This window comes from Condylura cristata, unplaced genomic scaffold (genome assembly GCF_000260355.1).
Source record: "Condylura cristata isolate star-nosed mole 26May11 unplaced genomic scaffold, ConCri1.0 scaffold00015, whole genome shotgun sequence".
Lineage (NCBI taxonomy): Eukaryota > Metazoa > Chordata > Mammalia > Eulipotyphla > Talpidae > Condylura > Condylura cristata.
Genome location: NW_004567116.1, coordinates 50,735,770 through 50,760,387, shown reverse-complemented (window position 1 = coordinate 50,760,387; position 24,618 = coordinate 50,735,770). Strand labels below are relative to the sequence as shown.

The 24,618-nt window shown below is 32.7% G+C and overlaps 1 protein-coding gene across 3 annotated transcripts in view; it reads left to right on the top strand.

Annotated features, from left to right (window-relative positions):
• The window catches only part of GRM5 (glutamate receptor, metabotropic 5), a 449,486-nt gene that overhangs the window by 331,560 nt on the left and 93,308 nt on the right, over positions 1-24,618 (top strand). For all 3 annotated transcript variants that reach the window (XM_004683284.2, XM_004683283.2, XM_004683278.2), the window contains exon 3: positions 9,655-9,890. In XM_004683284.2, coding sequence (XP_004683341.1) covers positions 9,655-9,890 — 236 coding nt within the window. The remainder of the gene's footprint in view (positions 1-9,654; positions 9,891-24,618) is intronic.

The window sequence follows — 24,618 nt, the reverse complement described above, 5'->3', positions numbered from 1 at the left end:
CTCACCCTGGAGGTGACCTACATGGTGCGGCAGATCTCTCCTGATCTGCCTGCTGCTCTCCTCAGCAGTGAACTTCCTTAATCTGCCTGTTCTGCTCCCCATACTCTTTCTGGTGAATCCTCTCACCACCCCTGCTCCTCTGGCTTGTACCCCAGCTCTGGAAGAATAAATAAATACATTTTTTAAATAATACATGAAAAAAAGATTTCATAAAATATTATTGGTAAGATATTTGGCAATATCATGATTACATGTTCTTGGGTAGAACAGCCTTTTCAATGATTATGTGGGGAATGAAGACATCTAAAAAGTAATGCTGAGTTATGACTTGTAAATGTGTTCATTAACCTAAACATCGGTCAGCTAAAGAAAAGAGGATTATTTTAGAGAAGAGATAGTTAGAGAAAATAAAGGATTGTTTTAGAGAGAAGTGGAATTCTCATTATCAGAGTTATCTCACAAGATGCTTCAATGACACTGGTTTCATAACAGCATACATTCACTTTTAAATTTAGGGGAAAGATATTTTCATTTAACTGCATATTTTCACTTTTAATTAGCTGAAAATAATTCTGTAACTTGAAATTTGCCTTTTAAGGTCTGGTTTTCTAACATAATAGGTAGGTATTTCTTGAGTTTTCACTTTGTATCAACCATTAAAATGAACGTCGATGAGATGTCAAAATAAAAAAAATGCATTTACTTGATGATGAAAGGAATATATGTATCTAGTTTGAAAAGGATAGCAAATGCAAAGCTAAAGAACATAATGATGCTACTTCTATGAAAGCAGAATATTCTTATTCAATATTCTATTCTTTGCACTATTGCCCAATACTTTTTTTTTTTTAAGATTTATTTATTCATTCATATAGAACTAGGGTACAGGCCAGAAATGCGGAGGGTGAGAGGATTCACCAGGAACAGAGTGGGGAGCAGAACAGGCAGATCGACGAAGTACACTGCTGAGGGGAGCAGTGGGCGGGTCAGGAGAGGTCTGCCACGCCATGTGATCTCCTATGGGGCAGGCGGGGATAGAACCCATGTGGAATTGGCTTAAGCTTCTTAGTGCTGTGCTTTAACCCACTGGGCCACCAGGGAGGGGAGGGACCGCCCAATACTTTTTTAAGTAAATAAAAGGATACAGGGCACTCCCAGGGGGCGCAACAGGTTAAGATGCAGCTTTGCAAGCTGGCGGTAGTTGCCTCAGTGGGAACTCGATCACTGCCCCAGAGGTGACCCACATGATGCAGCAGACCTCTCCTGTGCCACCTGCTGCTCCCCTCAGCAATATACTTCATTGATCTGCCTATTCTGCTCCCCACTCTGTCTCTGGTGAGTCTTCTCATTGCCTCTCATCTCTGACCTCTACCCCAGTTCTGTATGCATAAATAAATAAATCTTAAAGAAAAAAAAAAGGATACATTTCTTGGTAGCTTGGAAGCAGAGGAAAAAACTAATAAGACCAGGGGAGCTTCATAAAGGTTTTGGTAATTTGCGTTCAATCTACTGACTTCTTGATGGATGAATTGGACTTATAATACGTTGATCATTCCTCAAATATATCACACTTTCATATTTCCAAATCTCTTGAGTTTGTTATTCCTTCCTCACAGAGTGCCAGATTTTCAACTCCTCATTTGTGTACTGATTTTTATGTCTCCAATACATATGTGTGTGGTTAGTCTTAGCAGTGCTACCATCATCATGATGAACAAAAGATTGCAGGGGGCAAGAAAAAATCTCTGTGTCTGGCACATACACACACTCTCCCCTCCTCAACTCATATCTCCTGACACATATTTAGCAATAACTAACTTCCAGGAATTATGACTCAGTTGGCTATATTTTTTAGTTCTTTTTTTTTTAATTGATCTTATAGAAATAAACTTTAAGCTGATGTTTCTTTGTAATTTTCCCATGGCAGATGCTTTCTCAAGAAATGTAATGAGTTATAGGAAATAAGGTGGCATCACTGGAAACTTCAACTAATGAAATCCATACCCATTGTATGTATTTTTTCTTTCATGTAAATTAATCAAGAGATTATAAATGTAAAATCTAAGAGCTTGTAAACATGAAGAATACTAACAGAGGTTATCAGGGAGTAATCTCAGTGGACAGGACAGGAATCTGATTTTCAGTAAGAGGTGACTCATTGATTGGAAACCTGATGAATTGTACTATTTGAGGAATGATTGCATAAAAAGGAAAGATGTTAAGTCTGAAGTGTGCAAAAGGAAATTTCTAATGGGTTGGAAGTTGGTAATGAACATTTAGGCAGGTCAATTTATAGGACGTTGCCTGGGTAAGGACATTCATTATTACAACCAAGTGAAAAAATGCATCAAATGAAGAATTATGGAAAATAAATAAATTCATTTAAATAAAAAAGAACCTACAAGATTTATTTATTTGTGCATACAGAACTGGGGTACAGGCCAGAGGCTCAGGGGCAGTGAGAGGCTTCACCATAGACAGAGTCGGGAGCAGAACAGGCAGATCGACGAAGTGCACTGTTGAAGGGAGCAGCGGGCGGGTCAGGAGAGGTCTGCCATGCCATATTGTCACCTCTGAGGCAGGCGGGAAACGAACTCATGCGGAAGTGGCTTCAGCTTCTCAGTGTTGCGCTTTAACCTGCTGCGCCACCAGGGAGGGCCAAAAACGACTATAGTTCTAATGTACAGAAAAGTCTTATAGAACACTTACTGAATTAATGAACTTACATGAGTAGAATATGGATATTGTCACTAAAACATCACCTAATGTAATTTCCCAACCTACATATATTCTTCTATTTTTCATAGCAATAATTAAAAATATATTTTTGTCTTCTACATTGTGCAGAATTGTATTTTGGTAGGGGAGACATATTTTCAAATTATGTAGCATCTCTAACATTTGTTAATTCATATACTTTTTCCCCCCAGAATTTTCCAAGTTTTTTTTTTTTTTAATTCTTGGTGTTATGCAGCTCTCAGGAACCTCAACATTCCATAAATAGCATAATTTGACATTAAATATTTTGATCATAAACCCTACAGTAGTTATTTCATAGTCATACTCACTTTCAAGCACCTATAGCTATTGTTTAGGTAACAAAATTAAATATAATAAAATAGGAAGGCTAAACATGGACTGAGAGAACAGAAAAGAAAAACATTAACATTTTCCCTTTTTTTGGCACTCAAATCAACTATGTAGAGAATAGCTATAAGACTTAATGAACATTCCATTATTACTCTATACTCTCCATCTTCCCTATCTTCATGTCCAAGAACAAAACTGATTTTTCAGACTAAATCTCAGAATGAAAGCTACCTGTCTGAACAAGAAGTAAACATTTTTTTAAAGCTTTAAGATATTGGGCTTGCTTATTTTCACATTAATTTAATTTAAGATTAGTAGATTTTTGTTAAATGTTCAAAAAGGGAAGCTATGGAAATACAGAAGATTAATTTTAATAGGAGAATTACAGAATCAATTTTGCTTAAGACAAGAATGTTTTGTTGAAAATAGCTAAAAATTAAACTTTCATGAGGTTCTAAATATAAGGAATAAAAGTAATTGGGAGTTGAGAGGAGAAAGAGCGAATGGTAGATAGTGGAGTAGGAGTATATATTTTGGTAATGCAATCTTGGGAAGAAAATTAAAGTAAATTCTTGCTAGTTGAGCATGTCTGCAAAAGAAGATTTAAATGGATTTCTTGTATCTACTGAAGAGATATTTTGAGAATGGATACATACACAAGAAAAATCATCATTTTAGTTAAGCCAAATTAAGCAAGTTAAAATGTTTTTCCTGTTTCCTTTCCAAGCTAATATGTTTTTGTAGACAACGAGAGTGTAAAGCTGGCTAAAACAATAACATCCCAATCATTTTATATATACATATGTATGTGTGTGTGTGCACTTTCAATTCTTGTTATTCTTAGTAGTTGTGTTTGATAAATGTGTACCTAACAACAAACATGCGCTTGTTTATAGTGTAAAGGCGTAAACAAGAAAACACTTTGCTCAGTCTTGGCTGGGGTATACCTATCAGGTGATTCTAAGTTTTTTTTTTTTGACTCTGTGCATGTTGGCAAAACAAGTGTCATGTTTCAGGATTTCGAGTTAATTTTAGTGAGTGAGTGGGTGAATTAGCAAATAATAAAACTTACTATCAAATAACTGTGAAGAAAATAATGAAAAATATTATGAAGAGATGGGCAAAATGTCCACAAGTGAGAAGAGAGATGCATGGATTGAAGCAAGGATGAATAGCTGACTGGAGAGAGAGAGAGAAGGGCCTGAAGGCCTGAGCTGTGCTAGATTTTTAGTTTTTATTTCCTTATTTTTCTCCCCTTCTGTTTTTCCTGAGTTGGTAAAATATATGTCAAACAAAATCATTAAAATAGTATCAGAATCTTGATGATCTGTTCTCACTGTGATTAAATGTATTGGATAGAAGAAAACTAAGCTCAAGTTTTGCTTGTTAATTTCATTTTACTTTTGAAAGTATTATTCCTAACTTAGAGATACACTGTTATCTAATTGCCAATCTATTGTGCACATTGAAAATATTTAATAACCCAAAGCCAGTTCAGCACCTCCTAACTATAAACATTAAATTAACTTATTTGGGATTTATATAGCAGATAATTCTCCAAGAGTTGGAAGAGAATAATCTTGTTTTGCATATGGGTATACATATACACTATGTTTACATAAATTCCTTTATGATTTTTATTGTGCTGTTAAAAAATCCCAAAGCAGGCAATTTAAAATAACAAAATTTCAGATGTTTGCATAATTCTTAGAGAATTCCCATCTTTTCAAGGTTATTGAATTTGTTAGTATATAAATGTTCATTGCAGTCTCCAATTTATCTCTAAATTTTGACACTGTTGATTGTAACTCTTCCTCTCTCATTTTTGTTCTGATTTATTGTGATTTCTCTCTTTTTTGGTGAGAATAGCTAGCATTTTCCTATTGGCTACTGTTTTGAAATTTTCAGTTTTATGAGTTTTTAATATTTTGGTCTGTTTTCTTGAATCCTATTTTGATTTATATCAGTTTCTTTTCTATTGGGTCTAGTTTTTCTTTTTCTTTTTGTAATCACTCAAGATGAGAAACATTATTTATTTGAGCTCTCATTTTTTTTTATATGAGCTTGTTTTGCTGTATATTTCCCTCTTACTACATTTTTGTTTTGTCTTATAAGTTCGAGATGATGTGGCCTCATTGTAGTAGTACCAGTAGTGTGTTGTTCATCCAAATTTAATTTTTTTTCTTTTTTTTTGTAAATGATTTCTACTTTTATGCCTTTAGGGTCAGAGAAGATGCTAAATACTATTTCAGTCTTTATGAATACATTGATATGTGTCTTCTGGTTAAATATGTGATCTACCTTAGGGAATATCCATATGCAATAGGGGAAAAAAGGTAAAGTCTACTTTTGGGGAACTTCTGTGCCCAGTAGATATTTACTTCAAATATGTGCTATAATTCTCTGTTTAAAACTTTTGTGTCCCTATTTTTTTTCTGTCTAGTTTATCTTGCCACTAGTGGAAGTTGGATGTCGTAGTACCCTACTCACACTGTGTATATATGCATGTTTCCAGTGTCTGATGTCTGTTTATAAAGTTGTTATTAGTTGCCTAGTATATTTTGGTGCTCTTTCATTAGATGAGTGCAAAATTATCACTTCCCTAATCATTATATAGTATCTATACCTATGTCTTATTACCAGTTTTAATTGAAAATATATATCACTTCCCCAATCATTATATAGTATCTATACCTATGTCTCATTACCAGTTTTAATTGAAAATATATATTTTTTCTGATATAGGTATGGCTGCCCGCCTTTTCATTTTGGTCCCATTGGCTTCTAGGATTGTTTTACAGTTATTTACTTTGAACCTATTTTTAATTTTGGAGTTCAGGTATATTTCTTGGAGACAGAAGACGGTTAGGTTCTGTTTCCTAATTCCAACATGCATTCTATGTTATACTCTATGTCTTTAAATTGATGAGGTCAATCTGTTTACTTCTAAAGTGATTTTTAATACAGAAAAATCAGTTGCTGTCATTTTACCCATAATTTTGTGGTTCTATCTATTGTAGTTCTTTGTGTTGTCCCTCTCTTCAGTTTTTATTCTAGAACTCCTTTCAGTATTTCATAGAGAAGGGGTAAAGTATTTGTGATCTCCCTCACCTTCTGTTCATATAGAAGTCTTTTATGTATAAAAAAAAAAAAAAGGCTTTCTCCTTTCTCCACATATAGTAAAAGGAGTGTTTCAGCATACAGTATTCTTGGCTGGTAATTTTTATCTTTGAATATGCTGAATGTGCTATTCTAATTTATCTTTGATAATAGTGTGTGTGTGTGTGTGTGTGTGTGTGTGTGTGTTTCAGAGAAGAATGACATTAGCCTTGTCAGGATTCCTTTATAGATGATCTGCTCCTTCCTTATTGCCAACTTGAATGTTCCTTCTTTCCGATGAACTTAGAAATATTATTATTACATGTCTCGCTGTAGGCCTCATGTTGTCTAGTTAACACAGGGGTACCTAGATCCCTGAATTTTTATATTTGGATTCCCTCTCCAAGTTTGGAAACTTTTCCTTTATTATTTCTTTAAATACATTTCATATTACTTTATATTTTCTGCTATAATGCCATTTGTTTTTTATATTACCTTTCCTCATGGAATTGGGTAAGTCAAAAAGTGTTCCTTTTTTTTTTTTAACTTAATTTCTCTTTCTTCTTTTGCCTGGATTATTTTTTTAATGCCATCTTCAAAGTCACTGATTCACTCCTCTATTTTGGTTTATCCTACATTGTCTAGAATATTTCATCTCCTCTATTGATCTTCATTTATCCTATAATTCCACTAATTTCTTGTTTAAAGCATTAATTTTGATCTCATTGTCTTTTTATTTATCTGGACATGCTTTTTTTGTTTTTTTTTCCTTCTTCCACCTCTTTGAATGTGTTTAGTTATCATAGAAGTTTAACTCTGTAGCTGATAGGAAGAACATATTTGGGTTCTGGTGATATATATATTTCTCTTGTGGGTTATTATTTCCCTGAAGACTCTTGTGGCCATTTACTGTATTTTTCTTTCTATTATTTTTTGGGGGGCCATGTTGCTGTAGGTAGGTTTCCTGTTGTGAGTAGATCTTCCTCCATACTGGTGCAGGTTCTTACTGGGTAGAGTAGATGGCAAGCTGGGTCTCGCAGTGTCTTTAGTTTTATTGGTTCCTCTCCTGCGGCTGGTCCAGGCTCTTACCTACTGAAGCAAGTTACAGGTGGAGATTCCTGGCACCATACAGAGATTTGGGTGGTACTAGCTTGCACCCTATGCTGATCAAACAAAATTATGTAAACGTCACAATTCTAACTTAGAGGCTATTAATAAGACATCAGCCTTTGCTAAATTCTTCAATGTAGAAAAGAAACATGTTTTACAAAAAAGCACACTAAAGAACATGGTGAGAGATGAGTAAATTAACATGCTCTGTTTCTGACACGATTTTTTAAATAGAAAAATTACCTGCAAAAAAAGTTTATCAAGGCAAGCTTTTTACAACCCCCATTCAATTCAGTGAATGAATTGTGAAGGGTAAATTGGACCCATTATAATGTTACATTGCTTATGTAATATTCATAATCACAGTGTTACATAAGAGCAAGCTAGCATTAACAAAAGGAGCAATTTAAATTCCCACTTCCTTGGAAAATGGGGCTGTGCTTGACAAAACAGAGCTTCCTGTCCCATTTGCAGCACGCCCATGCATCTCTCCAGTGCCAATGAGACCCACACTCTCATATCAGTGATATAATAAGCCCTCCAAAACACAGGGAGAAAATGAGGGAAACAAGCCCACTTCATTTCAACTTGTCAGCTTTAAATAAAATCTTCTGGAGCTGAAAATGAGAAACTTGAGGGAATATAATGTGTGAAGTAACCAAATTCAACAGCACATATTGCATTACTCTATTTTTTTTCTGATTTCACAACAGTATTTGAAATTTTATCTTGTATTTTTTAATGAAATATCTTCTTGAAAAGGAGGAATTAGAGAAAAAATATTTACCTTCTTTGTTTATTGCATTCTCTTCTACTATCCAGTGATATTTAGGACATAACTAAATTTATCTTATGACTCTGGAGAATTGAGAATTTATAGGAAAAATATTACCTATATATATTTCTATTTGTTGCCCTCTTTCAGCCACTTGTGATTTAGAAAATATCTCTACTGAACTCAATTTCTGTGACATATTACTTAGTAGTCTATGACATTGGAACAGCTTCATTATCATTTTTTTAAGTCACAGTTGATTTTTTTTAAATCACAGTTGATTTATTGAAAAGCAATAAATGATTTTTATATGACAACAATGTATTTGAAGGAAGATATGAAATTAATAATCTAATAAATATCATTATCTGAATATTGATGAAATAGGCCATGATTGCTAATGCAAATCCTTCCCCAATTTCCCACTTATCCTTAATTCACTTTACCAACAACCAATTTGCTGCTCTATATTCAAGAGGCTTCATTCTGTTGTTCCCCCTCAGTTCCACTCTCTCCATATATCTTCTCTTCCCTTTGTGGTGTTAGATGCATTATTATTATTGTTATTATTGTTGTTGTTGTTAAATTCTCCCTTGACTTTATCTTTCCTTAGAGAGAACTTACCATTTTTCAAAGAAAACATAGCATCTCTGGATCCCAATAGATACATAGAAAATCTGCACACTTCAATAAGAAGTATTATTATTCATTCAGACATTTTGTTACGAATGTCCCAGAGTATGACCACATTGATTCATGTCTTCTTTTTCCATTGTAATATCTCATGTATTTTCCAGATAACCTTAGAATATTTTTATTTATTCTATTATGCTCTTATAACATAAACTAAGTTCAAACTTATTTTAACATAGCTAGATTACTTTCAGTGATTACTATAAATGACAGTGATATTGAGGATTATGATCCTTACTACCTTTCTTGATGACCAATTGTTAAGAAGTTTTTCAAACATTTTAATGTAAATAACAAATTAATACTTTTCTTTTTAATGTATTAGATAACCACCTAGAATACAAAAGGGATAGTATATGGACTATGAAATACAAAAAATTTTGCTTGATTCTCAAGTGATTATGAAGGAAACATAATCAGCAACTATAACCTGCCTAAAATTTACCTGTAAATGGTGTTTAAATTAATTATTGACATGCTTTAGAGTGTCATTTCATTACTTTATGATCATGAAAACGATTACAATGAAGATGTATTAAAGTTTATTTGACCTGGCTAATAAATGTTCAGTCAATTATCTGATTGATATTATGTTTCTTCCATGCATATAGATTTCTTCAACTAGTAAAAGCCTGCCAAAATACCAGGTTGTTCCCTGCAGTTTATCATGAGGTTGACACCTTCACTACTGTTAGATTCAAAGTTTCCATTTTGTTTTGCATTTTTTTTCTAAGAGACTGCTATTTCAATAATCCCGTAGGTCTATTGTAGAGCCATAGTATGGTCTATGTAAACCTTTAGTGATTAATATTTTCAAAAGGAAAGTAAATTTATATGTTTACTAAGAAAATATATTTTCTAAAAAGGGGGATTTTGTTTCCCTACAGTGATGGCTGGGCTGACAGGTATGATGTGACAGATGGTTATCAGCGAGAAGCTGTTGGAGGAATCACAATCAAGCTCCAATCTCCAGATGTCAAGTGGTTTGATGATTATTATCTGAAACTCCGGCCAGAAACAAACCTCCGAAACCCTTGGTTTCAAGAATTTTGGCAGCATCGTTTTCAGTGCCGGCTGGAAGGGTTTGCACAGGAGAACAGCAAATATAACAAGACTTGCAACAGTAAGCAGATTTATTATTTAATATAGAGTGTATAAGAGTAATATTTCAATTTAAGTAAGCTATTTCAACAAGATAGTGGCTATAACCTGTTAGAAAGCTATACTTACATGACCAGAATGGGTATTACTACTTATAGCGATGAACAAGTTTTATCAATACATAACATAAATGCTTACTTTATGTATTAGTTTAGTGATAGTTGAAATTGTTATTAATATTTAATAGCATTCAGACACTGGCACAATATTTAAAGGATAATGTGAGCTTTTAAATAGAAATATTCTTGACATCCTTGAATACAAGAACTATTTTCTGTTACCTTTAAAATAATCAGGCACATAGTAAATGTTTCATATATCAGAAGAATGAATGAATGAATGTCAAAAGACAGATCCAATTCCTGTTTCTGTCTATAAATCAGTATAGCAACAAGGGATTTCTCTGTATACTTAAGTTGTCTCAGGAGATATAACCTAGCAGATTCATCCATTCAATTGTTCAACACTACTTATAAGAGTTTAAAATGAATCAAATATTGCTTTACAATAAAGATACCAGGATGAGGAAAACCAATTCCTACTTTCAAAAAATTTAGTTTCTAGTCAGGGAAATAATTTTGCAAACAAAAATTGCAACCCACATTGTAAGTAATATCATAATTATTAATAATAATTCAAGTTGACTTCAAAAACCAGGTGACATCAACAGGGCAATACCAGAATATGTTAAGATTTGTTAAAATTAACAAGAATTCTGTTTTAATAAGTAGTCATGTTTTCACTACACTGTACAAAAGTTAGAAATATAGGATCTTCCCTTCAGGTGTATATTACCTAACCTAATACCTAATACCTAACCTAATACCACTGTTCTCCACCATAGTCCATTGTATCCTATCCCCTGTTTTCTCTGCCTTTCTACCCCCACTTTGACAGTAAAATATCTAAGATTTATTATCAGTTTGGTTTTATGTGACCTTTTGTCTTTGTTCTCCGTATCACCTACATAAATGTCACTGTCTGCTATTCGCCTTTCCTCTTCTTATTTCACTGAACATAATCTCCTATAGTTCCATCTATGTTGTGGTAAATGGGAAAAATTTATTATTGTGTAGCTAACTAGTATCCCATTGTGTGTATAGACCACACCTTGATCCACTCATCTGTTTTGGGGCATTTAGATTGTTTCTGTATCTTAGCTATTACACATAGTGATGGAATAAATATAGAAGTGCAGGTCCCCTTTGAAATTAGTGTTTTTGTCTATTTGAGGTAGATTCCTAGGAGTTAACTCACTGAATCATATGGTAGATGCCTTTTTAGTGTCTTAAAGATCTTCCACACAATTTCCCATATTGGCTAGACCAGTTTGCATTCACACCAGCAATGTAAAGGGTTCTTCCTTTTCCAATGAGGATGGTTCCTCACCATCATCCTTGTTGTCAGATATTTTTTGTTTGTTTTGTTTTTTTAATATTCCTACTGCCATTCCTACTGCGGTGAGGTGTTATATCTTTGTTGTTTTGAATTTTATTTACCTGATCATAAGTGGCATTGAAGATTTTTTTCATATCCCTATTGACCCTCTGCAGTTCATCTTTAAATATATATATTTTAGTTATCCTGCCCATTTTTTTTTTTGATTGGCTTACTTGCTTTGGTATTTTTGAGTTGTGTAAGATCTTTTCAGATTTTTGAAATCTGGAACTATAATAGCTCCATTTTCCTTTTTTTTAGTCAGAAGAACTTTGACTATATGAGGCTTTATGAATTTCAGCAACATTGGTTACATGTCTTTGAAGAATGCAATTGAGGTTTTAATTAGAATTTCATTGAATTTGTAAATTACTTTGTTAAGATTTTTTTTTTTTTTTAAGATTTAGTTGTACTTATTTATGCATACAACAAGTTCAGTGTAGGCCAGAAGTGCAGGGGCTGAGGGAAGAGAATTTGCCAGAGACAGCGTAAGGAACAGGACAGGTGGATCTACCAAGATATACTTCTGAGGAGAGCAGCAGGTGATACAGGAGAGGTCAGCTGCGCCATGATGGTCAGCTCTCCTGCTGGAGATTGAACTATTGCCACTGTGACTGATGATGATTTGATAGCACTGAAACTTTAACCTTTGCACCATTAGGGAGGTACAGAATGGGCATTCTAATAATGTTGATTCTTTCTACCCAGACATGGGTAGAAAATGCAATTCCAATTAAAACCTCAATTGCATTCTTCAAAGACATAGAACAAATACTACTAAAATTCACATGGAATTACAAAAAGCCTCATATAGTCAAAGTCTTGTAATATCCCATTTCTTTGTAAATTTCTTATTCTATTGCTTTCAGGAATTTTGTAAATTTCCTGGTATGTGTCCTTCATTTTCCAGGTTAGTTTTATTTCCAAGCATTTATTTATTTTAGTGGGAATGTTAAATAGGATAGTTTTCTACATTTATTTTTATTCAAGCTGATTATTTGAATATAGCAAGCGACCCATTTTTGTGTAGTGATATTGTTACTATTTTACTGAACTTGTTTATTGTTTTAACTAATTTTTTTCCTGTAGGTTTGTTTAAGTTTTCTGTTTAAATTATTATATCATCTGCAAATAATCATAGCTTTACTTCTTTTCCAGTTTAGTAAACTTTCATTGTTTTTTCTTGCCTAACTGCTCTAATTATCATCCTTGTTTTGTATCAAATTTTCATGGAAATACTTTCAGTTTTTCACCATTGAAAAGGATGGTAGCTGTGGTTTTGACATACTTTACCTTTTTTTTTTTCTGACTGGGGAATTATATTATGAGTTTCATATATTGAACCATCCTTGTTTTCCTAGTTCCCTGGAATAAATTCAATTTGATCATTGTGTATAATCCATTTAATTTATTGTTGCATTTGCCTTACTGAGATTTTATTGAGGATTTTAGCACCTGTGTCCATTAGTATTATTGGCATGTAGTTTTCTTTCTTGCTGTTGTCTTTGTTTGACTTTGGTGTTAGTGTGACTTTGGCCCCCTAAAAGATATTTAAAAGATATTTAAAAGTGTTTCTTATTTCTCAACTTTTTTGAAAGAGCTTGAGGAGGGTTGGTATAGTCCATCTTTAATCATTTCTACAGCCCATTTATAAAACCTTCTGGTCCTATGCTTTGCTTTTTTTTTTTTTTTTTCAGAAGTTTAAATCATTGTTTCAGTTTCCTAATTTGTAATTGTTTTCTTCTATTTCCTCTTGTTTCAGCTTTTGGTGATTATGTATTCCAAGAATCATGCCCATCTCATCTAGATGAACTTGTTTGCATATAAAACCTCTTACTATCTTCTAGAGTACAGCTATGTTTGCTGTAATTTCTCCTATTTCATTTATGATCCTATTTTTTCTCCCTCTTTTTTCTTGTGGGTCTGCCTTTTTTTTTTTTTTTTTCCAAAGATCTAGTTTTTGGTTTCATTGACTTTTTTAGACTGTGTTTTTCTTCTGTTTCATTTAATTCTGCTTTAATTTTTATTACTTCTTTCCTCTACTAGCTTTTGGACATTGTTCTTTTTCTTGTTCCATGAAATGAACAATTATGTTGTTTCCTTGGGTTTTTTCCTGTTTATGTATGTGTACCTGTCATACTATTCATTTTCATCTTAATACTTTCCTTATTATTTGCCTCAGGATTTTTTTAATTATGTATTTATGCACATATGAACTGGGATACAGGCCAGGGGTTGAGGGAGTGAGAAGGTCCACCAGAGACAAAAGAGTGGAGAACAGAACTGGCATATGTATTGAAATGCACTGCTGAAGGGAGTAGCAGTGGGTCAGGAGAGTTCTACTAAGTCATGTGGCTCACCAGCCTGGCCAGGAATTGAACTTGTGCTACAGTGGTTACAGACAGCTTCATAGTGCTACACTTTAACCTGTTGTACCACCAGGGAGGGCCCTCAAATTATTTTGTTACTTCTTCATTAGCGTACTGATCTTTCCATTGTGTTTTGTTCAACCATGACATATTGTAGGATTTCCTTCTTTTATTTGTTTACTTGTTTGTTATTTTGCAGTCGCTTTACAGTTTGATATATTTATGTTCAGAGAACACACTTGGTATCATTTTAATCTTCATGTAACTGTTGGTATTTGTCAAGTGACCCAGTATGTGTTTGGTTCTGGAGAATGATTTGTGTGCACTTGAGAAAAAATGTGTATATATATATATATATATATATATATATATATATTTTAGGGAATGCAGTGCTCTATAAATATGTTAAGTCCATAAGTTCTAAGTCTTAATTTAGGATAGCTGTGCCCTTGTTTATTTCCTTTCTTACTGATCTGTCTATGGGTTAGAGTGGAGTTTTGAAATCTAGCATATATATTTTTTCTCCACTGTCTGTTTCCAGAGCTGCTTGTAATTGTCTAATAAATATCAGCGCTGCCTCATTCAATAAGTAAATATTGATGATTGTTTTATCTTTCTGTTGTATTGTCCCTTTGATAACTATATAGTTTCCATCCCTGTCTCTTCTCACTTGTTTTAGTTTAAAGTTTATTTTATGATATAATTATGTGTGTTCCTATTTTCTTTGGGTGGCATTTGCTTGTTGAATTATTTTTCAACTCTTTATTTTCAATCTATATTTATCTTTGAAATCTTTGGAACTTTGGTGTGTTTCCTGGAGGTAACAATAGGTTGGATTCTATTTCCTTATTTACTTCCTTGATCAGTTCTTGGTGTTCATTTTTCTCTCTAAGGTAAATCCTAAATCTCACTCTAATATTTCTTGATTGGGGATGAGGAGATTAGTATTTACAAATTCCCAAGATTTTGTTTGTCTGTGAAAGTATTTATTTCTCCCTTATGTAGGAAGAAGAGATTTTCAGAATAAAGTGCTCTTGGCTGGATGTTTTTGTATTGGAGTAGTTTGACTATGCCCCGTTTGTTTTCTGTTTTTTTTTTTCTTTCCCATACTGTTTCTTCAGATAAATTCACTTTTAGCCTAACTAGTATCCCTTTGTATGTTATCCACTATCCCACTACACCTTCATGATTGTTTTATTTATTTATTTAATTATTTGAGTCTTGGAGTGTCACTCGTATATGCCTTGCTATAGATTTTATTTTTAATGGTTTCTGTTTTATAGCTTCTTGTATCTCTATATTCATTTTCCTTTTTATGTTTGGGAATTTTCTTCAATTATTTTCTTAAACAGTTTTTTATCTCCTTTCTCTATTGTTTTTGGATTCCTATGATTCTTACATTTCATTTCTTTATGTTATCATATAATTTTCAAAGTGTTTCTTCATTCTTCAACCTTTGTATCTATTTTTCTATCTTGGTTCATTTCATAGCTCCAACTTCAGGATTATTGGTTCATTCTTCTATTTAACCTATTGTATATCTATGACTTCCTCCAGAACTATTTTACACACTTTATTGATTTATTTTCCATATATCCTGCAGTTTGGTTACTTTCTTACTTAAAGTTTCGACCTCTATGTTCTTCCCTTTGTAATTTTCATAGCAATCTTTTCCTTTTGTGAGTTATCTTATATAGCTCTGATCTGATTTTCTTAGTTTTCTTTGCATTGTTTTAATTCCTTGATGTTTTAAATAGGGTATTTTTTATTTCTTTATCTGACAGTAAGAAAATTTTTGTGTCTCTGTTATATTTTATGGAGAGTGTGATGAATTCTTTGTTGAAGTCTTGCTTGACCATTTTGTGTGTTTAATATAAAACTGCTTTGAGTTGGAGTGTTAAGAACTATTAAGAGCTTATAATTATGTCAAACAAGGAGATTCCACCAAATTTATTGCTCATAGTACCTAAACTTAATAGATAATTCAGTAAGAAAAATGGCTTGACACAAAAAATGGAACTACACATAGGTGAAATACTGCTTGTTTCTCTTATGAGCATTTTAGAAGTCAAAATATAAAAAGCAAGGAGAGACATATGAATGTTATAGTTGAGAATTAACAGTAACTTTATGGAGAATGAAACGGAAAATCTGTACAACCAGAAAGTTTGAGAAGAACTCCTAATATTCAATAAGTAAGCAATCCTGGGAAGAAACTTCTAGAAATGTTTTCTCTGTCATTACGAGCAAGCAATTTTAAAAACTGGGATAGAATACCAATGTAACTAATATAAAATCCATGAATGGTTAAGCAAATAATACTACCTCAAAACATTTTTTCATGTATAACCAATGTTTTGTTAGGCTAATGATTTATAATAACATATAGATATCTTATTCTATGGCTTCTTCCAAGTTCCCACTAGAGTATTAATGAGTGAATCAATAAGAAAAGTAATAGAAAAGCAAAGTCATGGAACAATTTCAACCAAGAATGACAGGAATCCGAATTCCAATACCTGGAAGAATTCTAATAAATAGTCATATAACATATAAAATCAGATATTGGTGCAACTGGTTGATTTTGATAGCATCTTATTTCACTATATGCATGCTTGTAAACACACACAGACACAAACATATCTCAATTCATAAAATATTTAAATATAAAAAAGAAACTACAGAAGAAAAAAAAAACTTTAGGAGGATGAGGAATGTTTTACTCACAAAAAAAGAGTAATATAATGGGCTCAACCTAATGGCACAATAGGTTAGATGCAATATTATGAAGCTATCTGTAGTCATTGCATCATGAATTTGATTCCTGGCCAGAGAGGTGGCCCACATGGTGCAGCAGACTTCTCTTGTCTTGCCTGCTGCTCCCCACAACAATGTATTTCAGTGGATCTGCCTGTTCTGCTCCCCACCTCTGTCTCTGGTGAATCCCTCTCACACCCTGCACATCTGGCCTATATCCTCATTCTTGTATGCATAAATAAATAAGTCTTTTTAAAAAAGAGTAATATAGGAAATGTGAACACTTTTTATTAAGTAAAACAGGTAAAGTCCTTGGTGCTAAAGCATTTAAAGAGTAAAAAAATATAATTTTCTTACCTTAATACAAATTGACACAACTTTGCAATATAAGTATTAAAAAAAGGTAAATTGCAATGAATATAATGGCATACTTTATAGAAAAATTAAAAATTAGTATGTTTTCTTAAATTTGTTCCCATTTTTAATAAAATATATTTGGTACTGTGGAAAAATATATATTGCAATATGTATAAAATACACAAATATTAAGGGTAGGGCTGATGCATGTTTGCGTAAATATTTATTTTACATCCAAAGTAACACTGTCTGATAGTTACCTGATTCCCAATTCCAATCAAAATCATGCTCCATTAATATGACTTTTATAATGCTTTACTTACTTTTTATAAAGTATCTGTTCAAGTATTTTGCAGGAATCTTTGAGTTGATTATTCATTTTTCATAATTGAGAATTCCTCATATATTGCAGAATTGAATTATTGTTATACAGCTGTACAGTGAAAATTGCCCAGAGTAAAGCTTTTATTATTTGCTATTTCTCTCATTTGTTACTTGTCTTCTATGTGTCTAATTTATTCTTTTAGCCTTTAGTCTTCCTTTATCACCTTATTATGTTCCAATCAATATTTTTTGATATCTTGTTCTGTGTTTAATATTTAGTTTTATGTCTTTCTGTATTTCAACAGAAAATACTAAATTAGTTCTTAATTTAATACATACTATTCTTTTTAGCTCATATTTAAATTCAAGAATTTTTTAAAATTCTTTAATTCTTTTAAAGTAGAAAATTTTTGATATTTCCATATAATTTATTTTACATACATCATTAAGACTTTGTTGTTATTGGTGATATAATTGGTCAAGCTTTATATTTATTCACTTCAGTGTTCTTCACCCCTTTCTTCCCTATTTTAATGTATGACTCCTTCAAATTAGAATTTCTTTTAGTATTTCTTATAATTTAGGCCTACCTACTACCAACAAATTACATCAGCTTTTATTTTTCTGAGAACAACTTTTATTTTACTTTTATTTTAAATGTTATGTTCATTCAGTATTTTTTTTCATTTTCCATATTTTATATGAATTATTATTTTTGCCTGCATTCCATAATTTCAATAATTAAATCACCATTATTCTTAGTGTGTTTTCCCTTAATGGTAATATGTCTTTTTTCTAGATTTATGTAAGGTAACTCCTTTATTTTTCAGTTTCTAGTTGACTATGATGAATCTAAGCATACTTTATCTAATATGTTATTTTTTATTGTTTCTACTACTTTTTAAACCTGTGAATTAAAGGCTTTTATTGGTTTTTAAAATTTCCAGACATTGCTGCCTGAAACATTCTGTCTGATGCATTTCTATCTGTGTTCCTTCTGCTACACTTATGTAGATCATTTATCTATGATAGCTTTTTTTAGACTCTTTTACTACCTTTTTTTCTGCCCATGCTACATGTTGTATCTTTCCTATCATTCTGTCTTTGATATCACTAATCATATCTTATATGTCCAGTCATTTGTTAATCTTTGGGTCTTATGTCTAGTTCTTTAATCCATTTTCAGTTGTTTTTTTTTTTTTTCCTGCATAATAGGAGGTAGTTGTCTAACTTCATTTTTTTTTGCATGTAGCCATACAATTTTCTCTGCACCATTTGTTGAACAAACTTTATTTGTTCCACTTCACATTCTTTATCCCTTTTTCAAAAATTAGCTACCCACAAACTTGTGGTTTTATAGCTGAATTTTCTATTTGAATCCATTGAATTTTCTATTTGAATCCATTGGTCTATATGTCTGTTCTTGTTGCAGTACCATACAGTTTTGATTACTATGGCTTTATACTATAGCTTGAAGTCTGGGATTGTGATGCCTCCAGTCTCTTTCATTTTAGTCAGAGAAGTTTTTGCTAGTCAAGGTGTTTTGTGGTTCCATATAAATTTCATCAACACTTGTTTTATTTCTTTGAAGAATGTCATTGAGATTTTTATTGGAATAGCATTAAATCTGTATATTGCTTTTGGTAGGATGGACATTTTAATGATGCTAATTCTTCCAATCCATGAGCAGGGGATGTCTTTCCATTTACTTTTGTCTTTTTGTATTTCTTTTATCAAGGTTTTATATGTATAGGTACTTTTCTTTGTATAGGTACTTAACCTCTTTTGTTTGGCTATTCCCAAGTATTTGGGATTTTGCTTGTTTGTTTATTTTTTGTTTGTTTTTTTTTTTTGTTTCTATTGTAAAGAGGTTTTGTTTGTTTGTTTTCATTTCTACTTTTTCTGATTGGTTGTTTGTGTATAGGAAGGCTACTGACTTTTGTGTGCTAATTTTAGAAACTGCAACCTTCCTAAAATGGTTAATTGTTTTGATTTGTTTCTCTATGGACAAGCAAATTTTGTTTCTCTGTGGTTTTTCATGTACATTATCATACTGTATGCAAATAAAGATAGTTTTACTTTTTATTCCCTATTTGGATTCTTAATATGTCTTTTTCCTGTCTTGTTGCTCTGGCTGAAACTTCCAATATTATGTTGAAGGGCAGTGGCAATAGTGGACATACTTGTCTTGTTCCTGATCTTAAAGGAAACCCTTTCAGCTTTTTTCCATTGAAGATAATTTTGGCTGTGGTTTTGTCATATATGGCTTTTATCATGTTGAGGTGTTTTTCTTTTATTCCAATGATTTTGAAGGCCTTAAACAAAAATTGATGCTGAACTTTGTTGAATGTCTTTTCTGCATCTATTGGTATAATTATATGATATTTATTTTTGTCAGTTCATGAGATGAATTATGCTAATTGATTTTTGAATGTTGAACCACTTGTATGCCCCTGCTATAAAACCCACTTGATCATGGTAAATTATTCTTTTAATATTTGGATTCTGTTGGCTAGGATTTTACTTAGGATTTTAGCATCAGTGTTTATTAGGAAGATTTGTCTGAAGTTTTATTTTTTGTGTGTTATCTTTGTTAGGTTTTGGTATCATCTCAGTAAGCTACTTACTTTTTAATAGTTTATTATATCAGACTTAGGAAATCTTCATTTAAGAAAAGGTTGTTCTTCAGCCTGGGTCCAGAATCTGTAGATAAATCCAAGCAAACAAAGCAGTCAGACACATCTGCTTGCCTTTGCAGGTGTGAATTAATTTTAACTTTCCTCATTACATTTTATTTGTTTACATTACTTTGGCTTTTTAATCGCACACAGCTAAATACATGCATCTTATCTAATAACTGAAGTTCCTCCACTACTCTTTATTCTAAAATATATCTATTCCTGAAATCCCAGTTTGATATATAAGACTTCCAGAGTTTTGGTTAATTTTGTTTTGTATCTAAAAATAAATTGAAATATTAGCATCATTCTCCTATATTTTTCAGTTATATGACACTGCTTGAATTCAGGTTTATATACTATTGAAGTGAACATGATTTTTGTAAATTTTACTTAAAATACACAATTATGCTAACTTACAAATTATTTGAGTAAGAAAATTAATAAAACACATGTATTAAAAATTATTTTCTTATTCCAGTTGTGCACTAAATAATCTCACAATGGAAGTTATATAACATTAAATTAAAACATTGTCAAATAACTATCTTATTTCTGAAATAGTTTAAGGACCTCTTTCATAGTTACACTGTGTCACCCACTAATAGTCATTACCCTTTTATGATTCTCTTTCAACTTCAGTAACTTTCAAAGGTATAATCTCAACAAGATTCTGAAAGTTTCTCAAACAAATACCTAAAACTGTCTTTATTAAACCTTTTCCAAACATAGTTCCAATTTTTGCATGCCTACTTTTTGTCTGTCCAGTTTAAAAGATATATTCATCCATCCTGTCTCCAATTGAAGGAATAAGTGATTTTTACATATTCCCTTTATTTAATCTTTACAGTTAGCTGATGACTAAATACTGGTGATTCCATTCTTCCACATCTGGCCTCTCCTTATTACAACCTGGATGCAAAAAACCTTCCCACTACATCTTTGGTTTAGTTCTCCACTATATCTTATCCCAAATGTTGGATCAACCTAACTTCCATTTTTTTTTATTTATTTATTCTTCCTCTTTCACATTCTTCCTCTTTCACTCTATGCCAAAAAAATAACCCCAAAGTTTTTTGCCTAAAGAAATGCAGACATATTGCGATATACAAAAAGAAATCCCAACTCCTTTGATCCAGGGTAACTTTTCAAGTGTGTCATTTACCTTTTTGAAGTCTCATCTTTTACTATTTAAAATATCTTTAAATCTGGCCCTCCCTGGTGGCGCAGCGAGTTAAAGGACTGCACTGAGAAACTAAAGCCACTTCCTCATGAGTTCGATCCCCGCCTGCCCCGGAGGTGACCACATGGCGTGGCAGACCTCTCCTGACCCGCCCGCTGCTCCCCTCAGCAGTGTACTTCGTTGATCTGCCTGTTCTGCTCCCCACTCTGTCTCTGGTGAATCCTCTCACCCTCCGCATCTCTGGCCTGTACCCCAGTTCTGTATGAATAAATAAATAAATCTTTAAAAAAATATATCTTTAAATCTTCACTCTAGCTACTTCACAGACTGTGCTCTTCTGTTTTAAAGGAGCATATTTGTATAAGTCCCTATACTTTTAAGCATGTAAATCTTACTCAGTGAAAACTACACCGCAAAATATTTGTCAGTTCCAATCATGGCTTCGTTTCATGTTCTCAAAAAACCTCTGTTCTTACCTCTTTGATCTTCTTATTTTTGTCATATACCAATCTAGTTATTGAACACATTTTTCTCCACTCCCCTTATTTTTATGCCACCAGTCATCACTTATATGGGCATCAGTGTGTGTGGTTGAACTAATACAAAAGCAATGAAAATACGCTATAGCGTATAGAAGTATTTCTAGGGATCTAGTATGTTCGGTTTCAAGAGACAGTTATGGACACCAAAAGTATGTATTATTTATAATTCAAGAATTGTAATTTTGTTACTTTTCTGTGTTGATGTTTTACTTTTATAAGAGTTAATTTCAGCAATCACCACCATTCAAATAAAGTTTTATGGTTATGTCCAATCTAAATTTTCTTACACTCTAAATGCTTCCACAATAATCTCCCCCTCACACTCACAATCCTTTACAAACTTTCTGCCCTTTCTGCCACCATGTTATCTGATCCATCCATTTTCCTTTTTTTCCTCTATATCCCTTATAGCTTTCTTCTCAACAGTACCATACACCAAAGTGAATAACTTTTCATTTCACATTAGAGCTGTTAAGTTTTGTTTTGTTTGGTTTGGTTTGGTTCCTCATGCCATTTTAGAACTACTGTAGAACAGGGGAATTTCACCTATTTAAGCAACTGCAATACAACATAATTTTCCATTCTATTACACAAACATATAAATATCATTGTCATAATGTTGCACTAGCATGTAAACATATTTTTGTTGTTGTTAAATGTTCCACATTAGCTTGTAAAATCTCTAAACCAATCCAAGCTTTATGTCTGGAATATAGAAATTTGTACATTTCTTAGACCTGAGTGGTGCTGTAATTGCTAGAGGACCTATAACAGTGGTTCCCAATTTGTGGGTTGATTTGTTGACTAGGTGTAAGATTCTAATATGGTTGAATGTTATCAGTAGAAGTTTTCTTTACAAAAATTTTTGTGACTATGTGTATTTATATACATATGTAGCATATTTTTTGAAGATGGAGAGTAAAACAGGCAGATGGATGAAGTACACTGCTGAGGGAAATAGCAGGCTGGTCAGGAGAGGTTTGTCATGCCACCTCAGGAGTGGGGATCAAACTCATACTGAAGTGGCTTTAGCTTCTTAGTGCTGCACTTTAACCCACCGTGCCACCAGGGAGGGCCCCTTTTGAATTTTTTTTTAATATGTAGCATATTTTAATATGTAGGCTTTTTCAGTTCATAAATGACAAAATCGTTTTAATTGCAAAATCACAGTAATTTATTGTCAATATATGCTGTCAAATATACTGAAATGAATGTACAAATAACATTAATGCATTGTGTGTAAAGAGTCTTGACATGGCAAATGGCTGATTGCACTATCTTTAATAAAGTGTTTCTACTTCAGTTACAGTAGGTTCCCAACTGGACATGTACACATTATTAATGATGATTATGTTTCATAATTTGACATAAGTTGGTTAGAGACTACTTTGTTATGCATCAAAATGTTTTTGCCATCTTGTTTACATTGTAAATGTTATTAGTGGTTCAGCCATTTCTCAAAAACAAGTCAGCAATCCCAACATGACTAGAAAATCCAAAACAAATGAATTGAGAGGAAATAACTGTCTGGATGAGAATAAAGTGACTATAGGAAATTTATCATTATGGACAAATAAAAAGTTGCTTCAGTTAGACTCAAATTAGAGAATTCTTTGCAGCGCACTGACAGTCTCTATTCATTTAAAAATAAAATTATATTAATTCAGCATTCATAATAATTCCATAGTTAATATACTTTTTGAAAATGTACACCTCAATATTGGGAAAGAGGGTCCTCCCTTTTGGCACAACATATTAAAGCACAGCACTGTGAAGCTATCACAGCCACTGCAGCATGTTTGATCCCCAGCCAGGGGGTGACCTGTATGGCACAGCAGATCTCTCTTGACTTGCCCACTACTCCCCTTAGCAGTGAATTTCAGTCATTCTACCTGTTCTGCTCCCCACTCTGTCTCTGGTGAATCCTCTCACCCCCTACACCTCTGACCTATATCCCAGTTCTGTATGCATAAATAAATAAATAAATTATTTTTGAAGATTTATTATGTATATATATGAAATATTGGGAAAGGAAAATACTATTTTTTAAAATCCTTTCTTTAATCAAGTACCTCCTTTTTGTATTTTACTATGAATTCACATTCTTTTTTTTTTAAGATTTATTTATTATAGAACAGGCTGACTGATGAAGTACAATGCTAAGGGGAGCAGCGGGAGGATCAGGAGAAGTCTGCCATGCCATGTGGGTCATATCTGGGGCAGGCGGGGATCTAACTCATGCTGAGGTGGATTTAGCTTCTTAGTGCTGTGCTTTAGCCTACTGTGCCACCAGGGAGGGCCCTGAATTCACATTCTTACATAATAGCACCGTACTTCAGGAAAGCCTATGATAGAAAAATACTAAGAATCATGAAATAAAGAAAAAAAAAAAGCACAGTATCCTATTGTATATGGTGAAATCTAATAAACATAATCCCATTTCTGTTTTCATATTACCAAAGAATTAATTAGAATTTGAGGTAACAAATTTGAGTAACAATATTTGGATTTTTTTACATTCTTGTACTTCCATTGCCAAAGGAGATTAGAATTCACATATTGGAGTCAGCTTTAAGGAAATGAAACATACAGCTAGATATCAAAGTTTAGTTTGCATCAGATTTTTTTTTTATTTTAAAACATTTTATTTATGTATGAATACAAAAATTGGGGTAGAGACCAGAGGTAGTGAGGGGAGGTTGCAAAGGATTAAACTCAGCACTATAGAACTGTCTGCAGTTACTGCAGCATGACCCACATGGCGCAGCAGACCTCTCCTTCCTCTCCCACTGCTCCCCTTAGTAGTATAGTTCAATAGATCTGTCTGTTCTGTTTCTGGTGCATCCTCTCACCACCACCCCTGGCACATCTGGCCTATACCCCAGTTCTTGTAAGCACAAATAAATAAATCTTTAAAAAAAAAAAAGAAAAGAAATTCCAAGGTTTCCAAACTCTTAATATACTGAAATTAGAACAAAAAGAACCTATGTTTTTTTTAATTATATGCGGTGTTTAAAATCAATATTATCTGAACAAAAATATT